At 35.7% G+C, this 16652-nt stretch overlaps 1 protein-coding gene across 1 annotated transcript; it reads left to right on the top strand.

The window, feature by feature from the left end:
• The first annotated feature begins 665 nt into the window (after window positions 1-665).
• Window positions 666-15199, top strand: LOC132302603 (glutamine--tRNA ligase, cytoplasmic-like). Its single transcript, XM_059799510.1, has 23 exons — window positions 666-1073; window positions 1675-1725; window positions 2083-2154; window positions 2335-2434; window positions 2711-2806; window positions 4871-4932; window positions 5045-5146; window positions 5258-5350; window positions 5933-6085; window positions 6179-6234; window positions 7009-7099; window positions 7172-7258; window positions 8048-8245; window positions 8351-8449; window positions 12615-12746; window positions 12857-12993; window positions 13094-13193; window positions 13264-13359; window positions 13520-13620; window positions 13701-13806; window positions 13922-14011; window positions 14107-14236; window positions 14872-15199. Exons 1-23 carry the CDS (start codon window positions 942-944, stop codon window positions 14964-14966), a joined length of 2379 nt encoding a protein of 792 aa, XP_059655493.1. The 5' UTR covers window positions 666-941; the 3' UTR covers window positions 14967-15199.
• Window positions 15200-16652: the final 1453 nt, after the last annotated feature.

Genomic DNA, 16652 nt, shown 5'->3' on the forward strand with positions numbered 1-16652 from the left:
GAGCTGAACGGCGGGCAAGGCAGTGACGGCGATAGGCTGATGCAACGGTGCAGAGAAGTGCGATATATATGGCCGACGAATCTGGCGGGTGATGCAACGGCTATGATGGAGCTATGACAGGAGACCCACCGATCCCAGCAACAAATTCCTCGGCTTCATCATCCATTTCAGTCAATCAATTCACGTGGATGGGGTAAACTGCAAAAAAATATATAGTTCATGAGGTTTTTTTGCACATACCCCAATAATTCAGGAAAAATTTTTGCAACTTTTATAATTCAGAGGGTTTCTTGCACATACCTCAATAGTTAAGGAAGGTTTAATGCACTTTACCTTGAAAATATAATAAAACATTCATTATTGAGCATGTGTTGACTTTTGAGCTGGAGGAAATTTTTTTAACTATTATTTAGAAATGCACGCCATCCATACACCCACTTCATTTCTTTAAAAACTGAAACCCTCCGCCATCTACTTTGAAGCATCAACTTGAACAGCTCTGTTTCATCCTTTTTGGCAAATAAAAAAATACAGCCGAGCTTACTGGGCCGCCAACTGAGAGTTTCAAAAGCCAAAAGTTGACCCTTAGGCCCAAACCAGAAGTTGACCATCGGCCCAATCACATGACTGGGCTGCAAGTTGCAACACACTGGTCGTGGCTCATTGGCTCAATAGGGAAGGAAAGATCTTCCGATGAGAGAAAATCTCAGAGGGATTCCAAATATGACCCTCTCGTTTCCGATCAAATCGATGTCCTAATAAACGAACCTTCCGTTTAAGAATCTTCCCATCTCCTAACGCTCACAATTCAACAGATTCTTCAACTGCAATACACATAATATATATATACTATATTGCTTTGTACCCAAGCTATATTAGGGTTTTATTTATCATCTCCTGAACTCACTAAACCTTCCTAGGGTTTTTGAAGAAGATCAAAAATGGTGGTGAAGGACGAGAACAGCGAAAAGCCTCTTGAGCTGTTCCTGAAGATCGGTTTGGACGAGCGTACTGCGAAGAACACTGTCGCGAACAACAAGGTCACCGCAAATCTAACAGCCGTCATTCACGAGGTAATCCAGCTTCACCTGCAGTTTATGGATATGCATATATGTGTTTGTTGGGAATGATCACAGTTGTTAATTTTGCTCGGTCTGCCGAGAAAAATTGGGGATTTCTGATTCAGCTAATTAACCTGAAAACATGAATACAGCACCAAGAAAGAAGGAAAAAGAAAGGGGATAACATTTAATTTTGATTTATTTGCAGCATATATGTATCACGAGGCTGCCATATCTAAATAAAATTGTAACCTTAAAGAAGCAGGGACAAAAGCTACCTCAAAGAATAATCATTCACATTTGGAATTGATAACCCGTCTCTTGTTGTTATTCTTTAGCTCTAAATTTGTAGTTTATGTTGAAATACCTGAGATTGTGTTTCTTGTTGATCTGGGGGCTGTATTAGCTCAGTTGAGTTCAGGGTTTTCATTTATGGAAAAGAATTTAAATTTAAGAATCAGAAATTTGTAACTCACTTTTCTTTTGATATAGTTTGTGACCAAATTTTTTGTTCTCCTTTTTGTTATTTTTTTTCTTTCTCATTTGTGTTATTTGTTTGGATATATGGCTTTTTTATCACTTGTTTGAGTATTTTATTTATTTTTCTTTTCAGGCAGCTGTAACTGATGGATGCGACCGGTCTATTGGAAATCTTCTTTACACAGTAAGCTAATATGCAGTTACATGTTTCGTGTTAACTCGTTTACATAAATTATAATCCCTAAATAATTTTCCTCAAAAAAGATGAATTTATAAGGCTTCGCTGCAAAGTGAATAACTTTTGCTTGATTCTGTCCTTTTCTTGAAGGATGCCCAAGTATGATGCATGCTCAAGAGGAACACTTTCATGTCTTTACGAAAAAATTTACTCTTTACACTTGCTAGTTGATATTTTACTGAAAAAGTGTGTGTTTGTATATATATATATATATATTGGAAGCAATTTCTTGTGAAAGAAACAAAGCTTGTATATTTTCTTCATGCTAGTACGTGACAAGAGTGCTTTCCTTGTGCATGTCAGGTTGCAACAAAGTTTCCGGCAAATGCCCTTGTGCATCGCCCAGTGTTACTGCAATATATTGTCTCATCAAAGGTCTTGAATGCTATCTCTGAATTTTTGATATACTGAGCAGTCTCTATTTAATTATGTATTTCTCTTGTGGACATTAGTTTCATAATTCTGTTACAACACATACTGTGTCCTGGGAAGCTTGAACTAGATTTTTTGAAAGCTTTGGGGTTTTCTGGTATTCATACATGGTTATTCATGCAGATAAAAACTCCAGCCCAGTTAGAAGCTGCATTTTCATTTTTTGCAACTACTGGTTCCGAGAATTATAGGATCAATGAATTTGAAGAGGCTTGTGGTGTTGGTATGACCAAATTATCATCTCTTTTGAGTTATTATAAATGGTTATAAACTTTTACTTTTGGACGTCTTTCTCAGATTATTTATTTATTTTATTGTGCTTCTACTTTTGAATTAATTTGTGAAAGTTCAAACAAAGAGGTTTAGCTTGTGTTCTTTTGGTTTCTGGGGTCATTTTTCTTTGATTGACCTTGATCAGTTTGTTTGGGGACATTTTTTTTTCCTGTTGTTCTAGTTGCCATACATATAATTCTAGAAACTAAACTACATTTTAACACAGGAGTTGAAGTCTCTGCTGAAGATATAGAGCTCACTGTTAATGAGATATTTGAACAGAGGAAGAACGCAATTCTGGAGCAACGCTATAGAACGAATGGTTTGCTTTTCTTTGCTATAACTCTTACGGGGTTACTTCTTACTCATTTACATACATATATGTATATATATAATCATCGGTTCCACATTGGATTGTTCCCATTGTCATGTTATGGTAATATGAATCATAGTATTAGTGATATTGATATGAAGATTTCCTTTTTTTGTTATTGGTCCTCCTTTATCCCCATGTTTTTGCCACACTCCAGCTGCAAATACATACAAATACATATTGGCTTGTTGACAACTCAGTGTTGCAGTGCTGCTCTCAATTAATTGCTGTATTTGCTTTCTTTCCCTTTCCCCAACCCAACCCAACCCCACCCTGAAAAAAAAAAAAAAAAGGGAAAGGAGAGAAAGAAAGGCAAGAAAAGAAAAGAATAACACATACTTAAGTCCGGTTCAATTTTTATTTTTAATGTGATTATGCACTTGTTTAGATGTTTGGAGCATACATAAAAAAAGATATTGTCTAATTTGATGGTCAATTTTAATTATTTATAGTAAAAAATGAGGGAAATCCAAGGTTTAAGCAAAATAACTCAATAGTTTTCATACTTTTGATTGTTATGCTTTTTTCTTTTTATGTTACATATTTAAGCGAAAACACATAACCTCAAGATATTGTTCAATTGCAAGTCTTTAGAACAAGTCTCTAATATAAAGACTACGTGCCAATGCTTTTTAAGTCCAACTCCTCAATTAAGTCAACAAGGTTCTCACCCGCATGATCCTCTTGTTCAATCAATTCTAGAAGTTGGGGTACTTGTGGGTCATTTGATCCTCAGGTGATTCTCTCAATATTTTTCTTCACATGTCCACCATATTCCCTTTTTTTCCCTAGTTTTTATTTTTTTCTTCACTATTTATTTTATCCTCTACAATATTTTATCGAAATCACTAAATATCTCCATCATATTGCTTTCAGTTATAGTTATATTTTTTGATCTAATATTTGTATATGGTTACCATAGCTCTTTAAGCTTATAAACTTCAGTTTTAAACAAACTTCTGAAAATGTGAAATTGCTTGACCTGTTAATGTAGAAGGGTATTCCTAATTTCTCTTTAATATTGTTGTGGTACATCACTTTACATTCTTGAGTTAGGCTTTGATTAGTATCTTTTCACTGGTGGAGAAATGATGCTATTTTTTCTTTCACAACTTTTATTATCACAATGCAATAAAAAAGATGCAAAGTTATAAAACTTAAAAGCCTGTTTAAATAAAAAAAAATTCTCAATATTAGTACAAAATGAAAGGAAAATTAGATTTATAGATATCTAGTTTGGAACAATTAATGTTGGATTTGCTAATTATTTTTGTAAAATGCTTGGGCTATTAAGTGTGAGAACGAGGGTTTGAAATCTTGGTAGCTATTACTTTATGATGCCAAAGGGTAGGTCTGTTTCCAGTCCTCTCCTCCCGGCGCCCTCAATTATTGGTGATCACAGCATTAATCTTTTTCTTTCTTTCTTTCTTTGGTAATATAACTTCAAACAAGATGTTTAGGTTCGAGTTGATGGTTTAATCTACATCTATTCATAATAGTGGGATACCAAAAAAGTGGAATATTTAATAGTTTGGTCAAGATGAAAAGTCATATCCTACGAATTTGTTGCCTCGGAGGGAAGATCTATAATTACATCAGATCTGGCAGCATCTCAAAGCTTAAAATCAAAGAAAAATTAGAACATGTTTGAAAAAGAGCTGCATAATTTACATCTTGATAAGGCCGTTACATCTGTTATGTTGTGACTTGTGTTAGTAGCAACATATCAGCACATAACAGGATTGAGGCCTGAAAATTTTGTTATTTGAAGTTGCTACCTAACATCCATTAATTGAAACCTTGCTATACTCCTAGCTCAAATAGATTGATTACCACCCATTGTATCCAACTATTACGAGTGTATCTTATACTTAAGAATATTTCTCTACCTCTTGGATGATTTGATCAGAATGGAAATATTTCCATTATGAGTTTTTTTTTTATTTCCCTGCATTCATACCCACATTTTGGTAAACAATTGAAATGTGACAATTCGGTTATTTTCCTGTGTAGTTGGTGAACTATTTGCTCGTGTGCGGATGCTGCAGCCATGGGCTGATCCAAAGATTGTCAAGGTAATAGCATGCACTATTTAATCAATTGATGAAATTAGTTCTGAGGTTTATTTATTTTTTCTTTTAGTTGTTTGTTTACTCTTCTTTGCTGCCCATGTCATTTTTTCTACAGCAACTCATAGATACAAAATTATATGCATTGCTTGGTGAAAGGACGGCAGCAGATGATGAAAAGCCTATTAAGAAGAAGAAAGAGAAGCCTGTTAAAGTAGAGGTGAGCTCCACTGCATGCCTCTAGAGTCTAAACTATTCTCTGTGTTCATTGCTTAAGAGACGAGTTAATTTTTTTCTGTTTTTTTCTCTTCTTTGCCTCTTTACTATGTAGGATCAAACTCCTGTTGTGGATACTCCACAGAAACCATCTGAAGAAGAACTTAATCCATTTTTGATATTCCCTTCCCCAGAAGAGAATTTGAAGGTATTCAACTCCTTATTTTGATCTTCATTTGTTTACAACCCAGTCTTAATCTTCTTGCTTGCCAACTTAAACTTCAAAACTTTACTTTCTTCACTGTATATAAAGACTGTTTTAAGAATTTACGAATATGTAATAGTTAAAATGGTATAAAGATATAATGCTTGCCCAGATTATTGTGATGTTGACATTTTGATTAATGCAACAATCTTATATTTATTTTATTATTTTTTTTGGTCAAGTGTTTTTAATATTTTCTATGCAAGCATTTAACATCGCCGTGGCATTGGGTTGACTTTTTACTGGGGGTTATACATTAAAAAACCTTCTAGTGATTGCCTTACTTGTTGGTATTCTGGTGTCTGGGCTTTAAACTAATTTTTATAGCCGCGGCATTATGATTCCCAATGCCCTACTATGTTATTTCTAGGATCATTATCATCTATTTGCCACATTATTGATTTTTAACCTATTGTATTTAAGAAGCCTACATCTTTTCAACATGGAATCTTTAACTCCTTTTCATCTTGCCTGCTGTTATTTGTAAAGTAATTTAAAGTGCGTAACAATCTTGTGGATCTTTAGGTGCATACTGAGATATTTTTCAGTGATCGCCCTGTGCTGAGAGCTTGCAATTCAAGGGAAATACTTGAAAAACATTTGAATGTGACAGGAGGAAAAGTTTTTACCCGCTTTCCACCAGAACCAAATGGATATCTACATATTGGTCATGCCAAGGTTATTCATATCTCCTGTTAAGAGTTTTGTTCACTATTCTATCTGGGAATTGTAGTTCTCGCTCTTCATTTGATAACCTATTGAATTGTGTAGGCTATGTTCGTTGACTTTGGCCTTGCAAAAGAAAGAGGTGGATGTTGCTATCTGAGGTGATTATGGTCTTATTAACTTATTTGATTCGTTTGATGTCTATTTATTTTCTTTTTCTAGCTCTTGTCTTTCTTCTTTTTTATTTTCTATTTTGTGAGTGGTCTCTGAGTATTCTCAAAAACCAAATACTTTTTGGCATGTACCAGAGGGTTTAAAGTGTAAAAACCGTGGGGAAGCTTTTTCCCTACTTTCCTCGAAGGGATATGGTGAGCTAAGAGCCAAAGGACTTTCCTACTCCCTTTCCTTTCCCTCTCCTCTATGAAATGAAGGAAAAGCTTTCAGTCCCTCCCCCTTTTCAATCCTTCCTCTTTCCCTCCCTACGGAACAGGCTGCAAAACTACCACTACTAATTATAGAGTCGTAGTTGTACAGATCTTAATTCCCTACAAAACAAATACTTTCTTCAACAATCATGAAGCCCAAAAGTTGAACCTAACATCAAGAGTAACATAATGTGCGATATTGGTTTGTTTTTGTGGTCAGTGCTCCACGAGAGCAAAAAAGAATTCATATTCTTAAATATGTTTATAAAAAAAAAATGAGACCTGATTGATGTGATTCAACAAAAAAAGGAATATTATGTATAGATGTGCTAAGCATGAGATTGATTAATATTACTTAGCTTTTTTACTCTAAAAGGGTTCTGTTTTCAAACTAGGTACTGAAAAACATTTAATATATTGTGCTGCTCATTATCAACTAAAAAAGCCCAAGGAAAATTATTGTACCTGCTGTTTTCTTAATTAGTATATTGGTCTATTGTGGCACTGTAGGTATGATGATACTAATCCTGAAGCTGAAAAGAAAGAGTATATAGATCATATTGAAGAAATTGTAAATTGGATGGGCTGGGAACCTTTCAAGGTATGCTTTTTGTCCAATTTAATAGCATTTTTTATGCGAGAGCGAAGTTTGATATCTGTTGTAATTTTGCAGATCACTTACACCAGTGATTATTTCCAAGATCTTTATGATCTAGCAGTGGAGCTGATACGAAGGGGTCATGCTTATGTTGATCATCAGGTGTCTTCTCGACATATTATAAATATCAATTGTGTCGAAATTTTACTTTGTTTATACAAGTTTACATGTTTGACCTTGATCTGTTTCTAATTCCTAATTGCTGTTCTTTCATTTTTATATATTTTATTCTTTCCTTCTTTCTTTCCGTCTTTCTTCCTCCTCTACCCTTACCTTTTGCTAATAACATCATCCCACAGTACTGTTTCTTGAGCCCAATTGTATATCTTTTCAACTCTCATTTATTTGGTAAGGCTTGATTGTACCAAACATGTTAGCAAAATATGAGGGAAAAAAAAAAACGTGTTAGCAAACTACCAACAAGACCAATAAGAACTTACCAAAAAAATCTACCATTTTGTTTTCATCCAAAATTGAATGAAGGAGGGGAGAAAGAATCATTAGTTAAAAAAAGGATGGAAGCATTTTTTTAATTATTAAATACTCCCTCCGTCCCCAAATTCTTGTCCATCTTTCACTTTTGGGATAACTTCGTACACAGTAAAGTCTGAAGGATCATAGACTGCTTAAAAAATTGGTAACATGTAGGTTCAATATGGTCACAAGTGTTAATATATCTAAAAGATCTTATTAAATATGGAAGCTAATGTGGCAAAAGAATTAAGAACCTTGCTGATAAATGTATGACTTGATTAATTAGGTTCTGGAGTTTTTCTATTTGTCCACCTTTTACACTGATGAAAGTATTGATTTTTATCTAGAATTAGCCTGGTTGCCGTTTATTAATAAACTAGACACTATCATGTGATTGACATTTGGTATCAAATCTAGACACCTGAAGAGATAAAGGAGTATAGGGAGAAAAAGATGAACAGTCCTTGGAGGAATAGACCAATTGCAGACTCATTGAAACTGTTCAATGATATGAAACGAGGCATGATTGATGAAGGCAAAGCAACCCTCAGAATGAAGCAGGACATGCAGAGTGATAATTTCAATATGTATGATCTCATTGCATATCGTATCAAGGCAAGTAGCCAACATTCAATATGTGTGCTTTAAGGAAAAAATCTATTATTACTTAGACTCAATGAAGTTTCTCATATATCTGTGGTTTGACTTTCTGATGTCCAGTTTACTCCCCATCCACATGCCGGAGATAAGTGGTGTATATACCCTAGTTATGATTATTCTCATTGCATTGTGGATTCTCTTGAAAACATTACCCATTCGGTATGTGTCCTTGCCTTTATTGGTGTTCTTTTATTATTTGAAGTTCTTGTAATGAAATTTTGATGTTTGTTTGTTGGCTTTTATTGAAGTCTCATCTTGTATATCTGAAGAGCATATTGCTGTTGAGTTTAATCCTATAACACTGAACTTTTGAAAGACTTGCATATATATATATATATATATATTTGCTTTTGTTGCTAATTTTGATTTGTGTCGCGCAATTATTATATGTTTTTTCAGCCAAATTTGGAAATTTTTGACGTGACTTCACTGTTAGGGCTTTTGTATTAGCTTTGAACTTATTTTTTGGAATTTAGGCCCATTATTGTCTTCTGGACTTCATTTTAAGTAGTGTAGAAATCTTAGTGTTTTATACAATATGGAACTTTAAAAATTGAATATATATTAGAGTCCTCAAGTTTTCTCAAGACTTTGGATGCATGGTGTTGGAACTAGACACCTTTCGTGTTGAGGGTTGTTTCATGTCTTGAACATACCAAATATTCAAGAAGACCTTTTTTTTTTTTTTTTTTTTAAATAAGTAATACGGAACTTTAAAAATTGAATAGATATTGGAGTCCTCAAGTTTTCTTAGACTTTGGATGCATGGTATTGAAACTAGACACCTTTCATGTTGAGGGTTGTTTCATGTCTTGAACATACCTAATAATTCAAGAAGACCTTTTTTTTTTTTTTTTTTCCTTTCTTGATAATAAATTTTGTTCTTGAATCAGAAAATAAGCCCAATTTATTAATATGCCATTCAAGACACGTAATACCCTCATTCGTAAGAAATGCAAAAATCGAAGATCCAAAATAGCCTCATTGAGAGTGGAGATTTATAAACCTAATCTTTTGGCCATTGCATCTATATAAGAACCTTTGTTGTATCAGGGTTAGTTGAATCCAAGTACTTGCCACTCTATCAAATTCTCTCTTTGGAATTTCCTACTCTATTTGTTACAAAGAATGGGGTTTGGAAGTAAATGGAGGAAGTGGATTGAGACTTGTCTTTCGTCTGTCAAGTTTCAGTTCTTGTGAATGGTTCTCCCACTGGTTTCTTTGGTTGCTCTCGGGGTATAAGACAAGGTGACCCTTTGTCATCTTTCCTTTTTCTTCTTGTTATGGAGGGCTCAAGCAGACTTATGCGCAGGGCAGAAGACCTTGGTTTTATAAAAGGTTTCAAGGTGGGCAGAGATTTAGACCATGAGATGGAGATTTCTCATTTACTCTTTGCTGATGATACCCTGATTTTATGTGATGCTGATGTGTCTCAACTTCGATACTTGACGTGTATCTTGACTTGCTTTTAGGCAGTTTCCGGGCTTAAGGTCAATGTGGCTAAGAGTGAGCTTGTCTCAGTAGGGAATGTTCAGGACATTTCCTCTTTAGCTGCAGTCCTTGGATGCAGAGTGAGTTCTTTCCCTATTCCTTATTTGGGCTTACCCCTAGGGGTTTCTTCAAGGTTAGTGGGGAGTTGGGATTCCGTAATTGATAGGTATGCGAAAAGATTGGCAGGTTGGAAGAAGCAATACTTGTCAAAGGGGGGTAAAGTTACTCTTATCAAAAGTACGTTATCGAGCCTTCCCACTTATTTTCTTTCTATGTTCCAAATTCCTTGTTCCGTTGCAGATAGGATTGAAAAAATTCAAAGGGATTTCCTATGGGGAGGAAAGGGCGATGAATTCAAGTACCACCTTGTCAAATGGGAGGAAGTTTGTAAGCCTGTGAAATTGGGTGGACTTGGAATAAGACGTTTAGTTCCTTTCAATCAAGCTCTCTTGGGTAAATGGTTATGGAGATATGGGAGGGAAAGACATCGTCCATGGCGCAGGCTAGTATCTTGTCGGTTTGGGGATGAGGCTGGAGGTTGGTCTACACGTCTAGTTACCCTCGCGGGAGGAGTCGGGATGTGGAAAGCTATTTGGAAGAGATGGGATGCTTTTTCTGCCCATATTAGATTCAAACTCCGTGATGGTCGTCGTATTCGGTTTTGGGATGATCTTTGGTGTGGAGATCAGCCACTTTCTCGTACATTTCCTAGATTATTCAGTATTGCTGTTGATAAACACGCCTACGTAGTTGATTGTTATCGGCTTGATAGTAGTGGGATTACGTGGGATGTGCATTTTCAGCGCTCTCTTCAGGACTGGGAGATGGACGAGGTATATGTTTTTCTGGATCTCTTGTATCGGCAGGCTGTGTTACCTGGACTCGCCGGCGACGGCCAGAGTGTCCGTGTTGACACGACACGACACGACACGGACACCGACATGGGATATGTGTCCGACCCTCTGTTCTTCAACCGGACACGGCTGATGACGAAAATAAACAAAAGGATGTGTAACTCGATGCTTGTGAAGGATTAGGGATTTTTTTTCGTGTTTTATTTAATAGATCTGCAGCTATACGAAGCTTCCTGGTTCAACAATGGCGCTCTGGTTCGAATCGGTGGTCTAAAGGTTGAAGACGACTTCTTGTTTGTGGAATCGCATGCGCTGACTTTGCAAGTACCTACCTGAGCGTGGTTTCACGCAATTGTTAATACCCAACCTTTAATGGCCAGGATGATGCCACCTATTTACCTATTTATTTGGATCTGAAAAGATAGAGACAATAATGGGCTTTTTAATAAAAGTAAAAAATTCAATGCCTTACAGCTGGAAAGCAATACCTACAGCTGTGTGTGGTATACAGCTATTACTTACCTTTATTACGAGTTATGACTAATATACATATTGTTTATATTGTTGAGTTGGGCTTCCTTGTTAATTGTGCTTTGACTTGTATAGGCCCAAAGGTCAAGACTAAGATGACAATTAAAAGGCATCTTAGCCCAAGCCCAAACTTGCCCAAAAGGAGCCCTTAAAATTTCTGATTACAGGTTCCCATCAAATAGTAACACGGGAATGCATATCCATGACTATGGCCATGCCACCAATCAAATGAGGCAAACAAATGGTAGTAATAATTATAAAATGTTTATAAAAAATTACAATTGATATATTTATTTTTTTAGTTTTATGATTGATGTCTCAAACATAAAAAATATTCCAATTTTTTTTTTAACTTTCCAAAGTGTCCAAGTACCCGTCTCCAATATTTAGACACTTTTGAGCCGTGTCCACGTATCCTGTAAATTGATAGATTGACGAATCCGACCCCTAGACACGCACCCGTGTCCGACACCCGTACCCGAATCCGGGTAACATAGTCGGCAGGAGGGCGTTGGTAGAGATAATGATGTTTTGATTTGGGTTCCTTCTTCCCACGGTCGTTTTGAAGTTAGATCCTTGTTCTTATGTTTGTCTAATTTTGTTAATCGAGAATTCCCATGGAAAACTATTTGGCGGTCTATGGCTCCAACTAGAGTGGCTTTCTTTGTTTGGACTACTATGAGGGGAAAGATTTTGACAGTTGATAACTTGAGAAAAAGGGGTAATTATATTGTTAATCGGTGTTGTCTATGCAAGGATACTGAAGAGTCCGTTGATCACCTCCTTTTGCATTGCCCTCTAGCGACCAATTGTTGGAATCTTCTTGTTGGGTTGTTTGGCATGTGTTGGGTTATGCCACAATTTATTAAGGAATTAATTCATGTTTGGAGAGGATGTCGGGTGAGAAGAGATGTCTGCGATTTCTGGAGAATTGTATCTCATTGTGTATGGTGGTGCATCTGGAAGGAGAGAAATAGCAGAATGTTCGAAGGGAAAGAGTCGCCTATGGCAATGGTCAAACTTTACATTCTTCGCTCTCTTTTCAATTATGTGAAGAGAAGTTTTTGTTCTTCTTCGGACGATTTAATTACTTTCTTGGATTCGTTGGGGCCTTAGTCCTGGTCCCACTCTTGTAATTGGGACGCGTTCCCCTTTTGAACGCCTGTTCTTATATTATTTTTACTTATCAAAAAAAAAAAAAAAAAATTCTCTTTGGGGTGAGGGTGGTTCAGGCCTAAGAATAGCATGAACTATTATTGTTATGTTTCTAGGAAACCTTGGTTTTCCATTACATATTTTAGTTCAATTGTGAGTCTATTCGAACTTTATCTTCTCATATGCTTTAAGCTCTTTCCACCTGATTTGTGTTTTTGACAATATGTTAATGTCTTTGTCCATTAATTGGTGTCTCCAATTTGCGGTTCTTTAATTAAGTTATATTTCTGCAGCTTTGTACACTCGAGTTTGAAACACGCCGGGCTTCATACTACTGGTTATTGGATGCACTGGGTCTTTACCAACCTTATGTATGGGAATACTCGCGCTTGAATATCACCAACACAGTGATGTCAAAGCGTAAGGTGTGTTGAAGTACCAAACATGTTTGTATGCAACAACTGGAACTTCTGCCCCTTCAACCCTTCTGATATTTTATCCCAAATTTATCTTTGACCATGCTATGTTGTAACAGTTGAATCGTCTTGTGACACAAAAGTGGGTTGATGGTTGGGATGATCCTCGTCTGATGACATTAGCTGGGTTACGACGTAGAGGAGTTACTTCAACCTCAATTAATGCTTTTGTTCGAGGAATCGGAATTACTAGAAGGTGGAGAAATATACATGAAGTATTTGTGCATACTTTAAATGTTACAGAAAATATTTTTATGTATACTATATGATTGAACTAATGATACCTTGTGCTACAGTGATTGTAGCATAATACATTTGAACCGCCTTGAGTATCATATAAGAGAAGAATTGAACAAAACAGCACCTCGCACAATGGTTGTGCTTGATCCACTCAAGGTGTGTATCTTGTTTAATTGTTTCTTTCAGAACTATTTTAAGGTGTTTGATTGACGGTTTCTTTGTTTAGGTTGTTATTACAAACCTTGAAGCTGGCTCAGTGATGGATCTTGATGCAAAAAGATGGCCTGATGCTCAGATAGATGATGCATCTTCTTTCTACAAAGTCAGTAAGCATTTCTAAGCTAAAATTATTTTTATAATTTTTTGAAGAAGTGATACTGATTCTTAGTTTACTCTTTTAGATCTCTGACAATTCTATGCCAAATGTTGGTGTAGATTTGGATGTGTCAATCTTTAACTGATTTTTACCCATTTCATTTTAGGTCCCTTTCTCTAAAGTTGTGTATATCGAAAACACTGACTTTCGGTTGAAAGATTCAAAAGATTACTATGGGCTTGCTCCTGGTAAATCTGTCCTACTCAGGTATGTATGCGTTGCAATTTGTTTGCCTTAGTGCCTATCAGATGTGAGCTCAGAATTGAGATTCATTTACTTGCTTGCAGGTACGCATTCCCTATCAAGTGCACAGAAGTTATCTTTGGGGATGACAAAGAGACTGTTCTTGAGATTCGAGCTGAGTATGATCCTTCCAAGAAGACAAAACCAAAGGTCATTTGGCATACTTGATTTAGTTATTCTTTAATTAAGAATGTGTCTTCTACAATAGTAAAATTTTATTGCTTTTTTGTTTTTAAATTCATTTTGCTTTTTAAATATTATGCAGGGTGTTCTCCACTGGGTCTCAGAGTCTTCTCTTGGGGTTGATCCACTCAAGGTGGAAGTCAGATTGTTTGACAAACTTTTCCTTTCTGAGGTTGGAAATGATTCTTTTCATGAGGTTTCCTTTGTCTCTCATTTATTTACTCTGAGTATTGTGAAATGTTACATTTTTGTCGTTATCGCAATCAGAATCCTGCGGAGCTGGATGATTGGCTTGGTGATTTGAACCCACATTCCAAAGTGTTGATATCGGATGCATATGCCGTACCCTCACTTAAAAATGCTACGGTTGGAGACAGATTTCAGTTTGAAAGGCTTGGTAGGTTTCCTGAACATTCTAATTATTTTTTCTTTGGTTTTTCAATTTACCAGGGGCTGGAATTGGTTCGAAATTTACTCAGTAGATATGATTTATTCGTGAACCTCCACCCACCAATGTTGACAAACTCTACATTCTTTTTCTGTCGACTGGTTTTTGTTCCCCCAATTAAAATTCTGAAAAATAATAACTAATAAATTAAAGTTTCACTAAGTCGTCGTCAAAATGAAGTTTCAAGTTTTTGATTTTGGCATCCTTGTTACCTATCAATTTTGGCCTTTTGGGATGTTCTTCAAGTTATAGTTGTTTTTAATTTATCAAAAGTAAAAACTTGGAGTTTGGCCTAAACATTGTAGCACAACAATAATAGATGTGTGATGCAAGACATCTAAAGGCGGAGTTAGGGTCAAGATTCAATTCTTATCAAGAGCCTAGAGTTTAGAAGTATAGCCTATTCAGGAAAACTATATAAGATCTCATGATTTTTTTGGTGAAATGGTTTTATTCTTTTGACCTTTGCAATTTCTGTGTCTTTGCCTTTGCCAATTTGACTTATTTACACTTAAATAGTAATATTTTGTATGATGATTTTGATTTGCAGTTTAATCATTTAGATCTTCAATTTACAATTCCAGGTTACTTTGTTGTCGATAAGGACTCCACACCTGAAAAACTCGTCTTCAACCGGATTGTCACACTCCGAGATAGCTACGGCAAAGGCGGGAAGTGAGTTCCTTGCACTACAAATGATAGCCTGATGAGGAGGGGCAGAAAGAACATCATTTTAAGTTTCTGAATAGTTGATATGTTTATGGAATATTCAAATACTTGCTAGAAAAATATAGAAGTAGCATCGTATGGTCAACAGGAAGCTGTGTTAGAGATTTTGTACTATCATACATGTGGATAATCAAATGAAAAATGATACTTTTTTACATGTTTATTTATTCATTTTCTTTCGCACTCTTAAATGTTTCAAAAAAGAAACACTGTTAGGTGGGAATAGAAGAGGAACACATCAACAAACAATTGGCTGTTCAGTGAAGAAGGCCAGATTTTGCTTAAACGGGCTTTTGGATATATTGTGGATTAACAGATGGACAATGTTATAGACCAAGAACTGACCCAAGATGGTTAGAAAAGTGACCCACGAGACCTTGGCAAATCACCTTTAGTTCTTTATGTTTAAGACAACCAAGTTTTTAGTTGATACTGTATAGGATTATTTAAAAATAAATGTGTTTTGCATTGAGTATGTTTTTAAACACGAGCTAAATGATGATATAATTAGTAAAATTGGATCAGGTTGGACAAAATGTAGACAGGCTAGTGGTGTTTTATGCAGAATAACATATATGCATAATAACAAGCAAGTCCGAAAGATGTTTTTTCCCCCATAAAGTATCTAAAGAAAATTTATATTTAACAATTAATAGGGTTAGGATAGGTTTTATAATATTATATATATATATATATATATATATATATATATATATATATTTTACTAAAGATTTGATTTGGTTATATTGGACCCCATGTCATTATGACAAGCTACGAGTCCAAAAAATCGATTCGGGCACTGCAAAATTATTCTTAACTAACAGTTGTTACTCGTCATCTAATTTAGATGGTATTATCGTAGAATAAAACGGCCAAAGTATCACGCTCTAACTTAGATTTTTTCGCTTTCATCTGTTTTCGAATTCGTTCTTACTCCCGTTTCTGTTCTGTATGACTTAGCAAACCACTCTACCGGTACTTTGTTTCCCCTTTCACCAAACCAAAGTAATCTAAATTTCCTGGTAAAGTTTCTAAACTTGGAAAACGAGGTTGATAGTTTGGATCAAAGGTAAACCTGTAGTTTCGATCAAACGTAAACCTGTCTTCCATAAATATGATTGGTTGTGAAGTCCCAAGAAAACTAGCATTGAAGTACCTGGAAGAAAATAAGAACGATTCGTTTATAGGGTGATAAGGTGCCTTTCATTTCAGGGACCCTACCACCAAGGGAAAGGGACAATTCATGCAGCATTTTCTTTGAAAGGGCCCCAAGATCTTAGGGGCTTAAAGGACCAATAACAGAGGCTAAGAACTCCTTCGATTCAAAGAATGGAAAGTAAAGCCCTTATTGATGAAAGAGTTTAGTCTCTTCACGTTTTTTATGTGACAATGAAAGGATGAATAGATTGAATGTCGAAATGGGGGAAGTATCTTGCTTTAAAAAATTCCAATTTCACATGAAAACCTAGCCTCCTTTGTCATATGCCAAGGTGCTTCTTTTTCAAGGATTAACTATTTGATGTGACTAGGAGTTCGAAATGCCATCAGAACAAATACGAATAGAGTTGTGATAGCGACAGTAGCCATTGTCATAATTATCGTTTTTCATTCAATGAACGAGTTTGGTCTTACTTTA

This window comes from Cornus florida, unplaced genomic scaffold (genome assembly GCF_030987335.1).
Source record: "Cornus florida cultivar Cherokee Brave unplaced genomic scaffold, ASM3098733v1 CherokeeBrave_3.0.0_Hap2_Chr04, whole genome shotgun sequence".
Classification (NCBI taxonomy): domain Eukaryota; kingdom Viridiplantae; phylum Streptophyta; class Magnoliopsida; order Cornales; family Cornaceae; genus Cornus; species Cornus florida.

Bases quoted from the DNA above. Each gene is read 5' to 3' on its own strand.
- LOC132302603 (XM_059799510.1), top strand. From the start codon at position 942: ATGGTGGTGAAGGACGAGAACAGCGAAAAGCCTCTTGAGCTGTTCCTG. The intron at 8,246-8,350 runs GCAAGTAGCCAA...TCTGATGTCCAG, and splicing joins TCATTGCATATCGTATCAAG to TTTACTCCCCATCCACATGC. The intron at 14,012-14,106 runs GTTGGAAATGAT...TATCGCAATCAG, and splicing joins ACAAACTTTTCCTTTCTGAG to AATCCTGCGGAGCTGGATGA.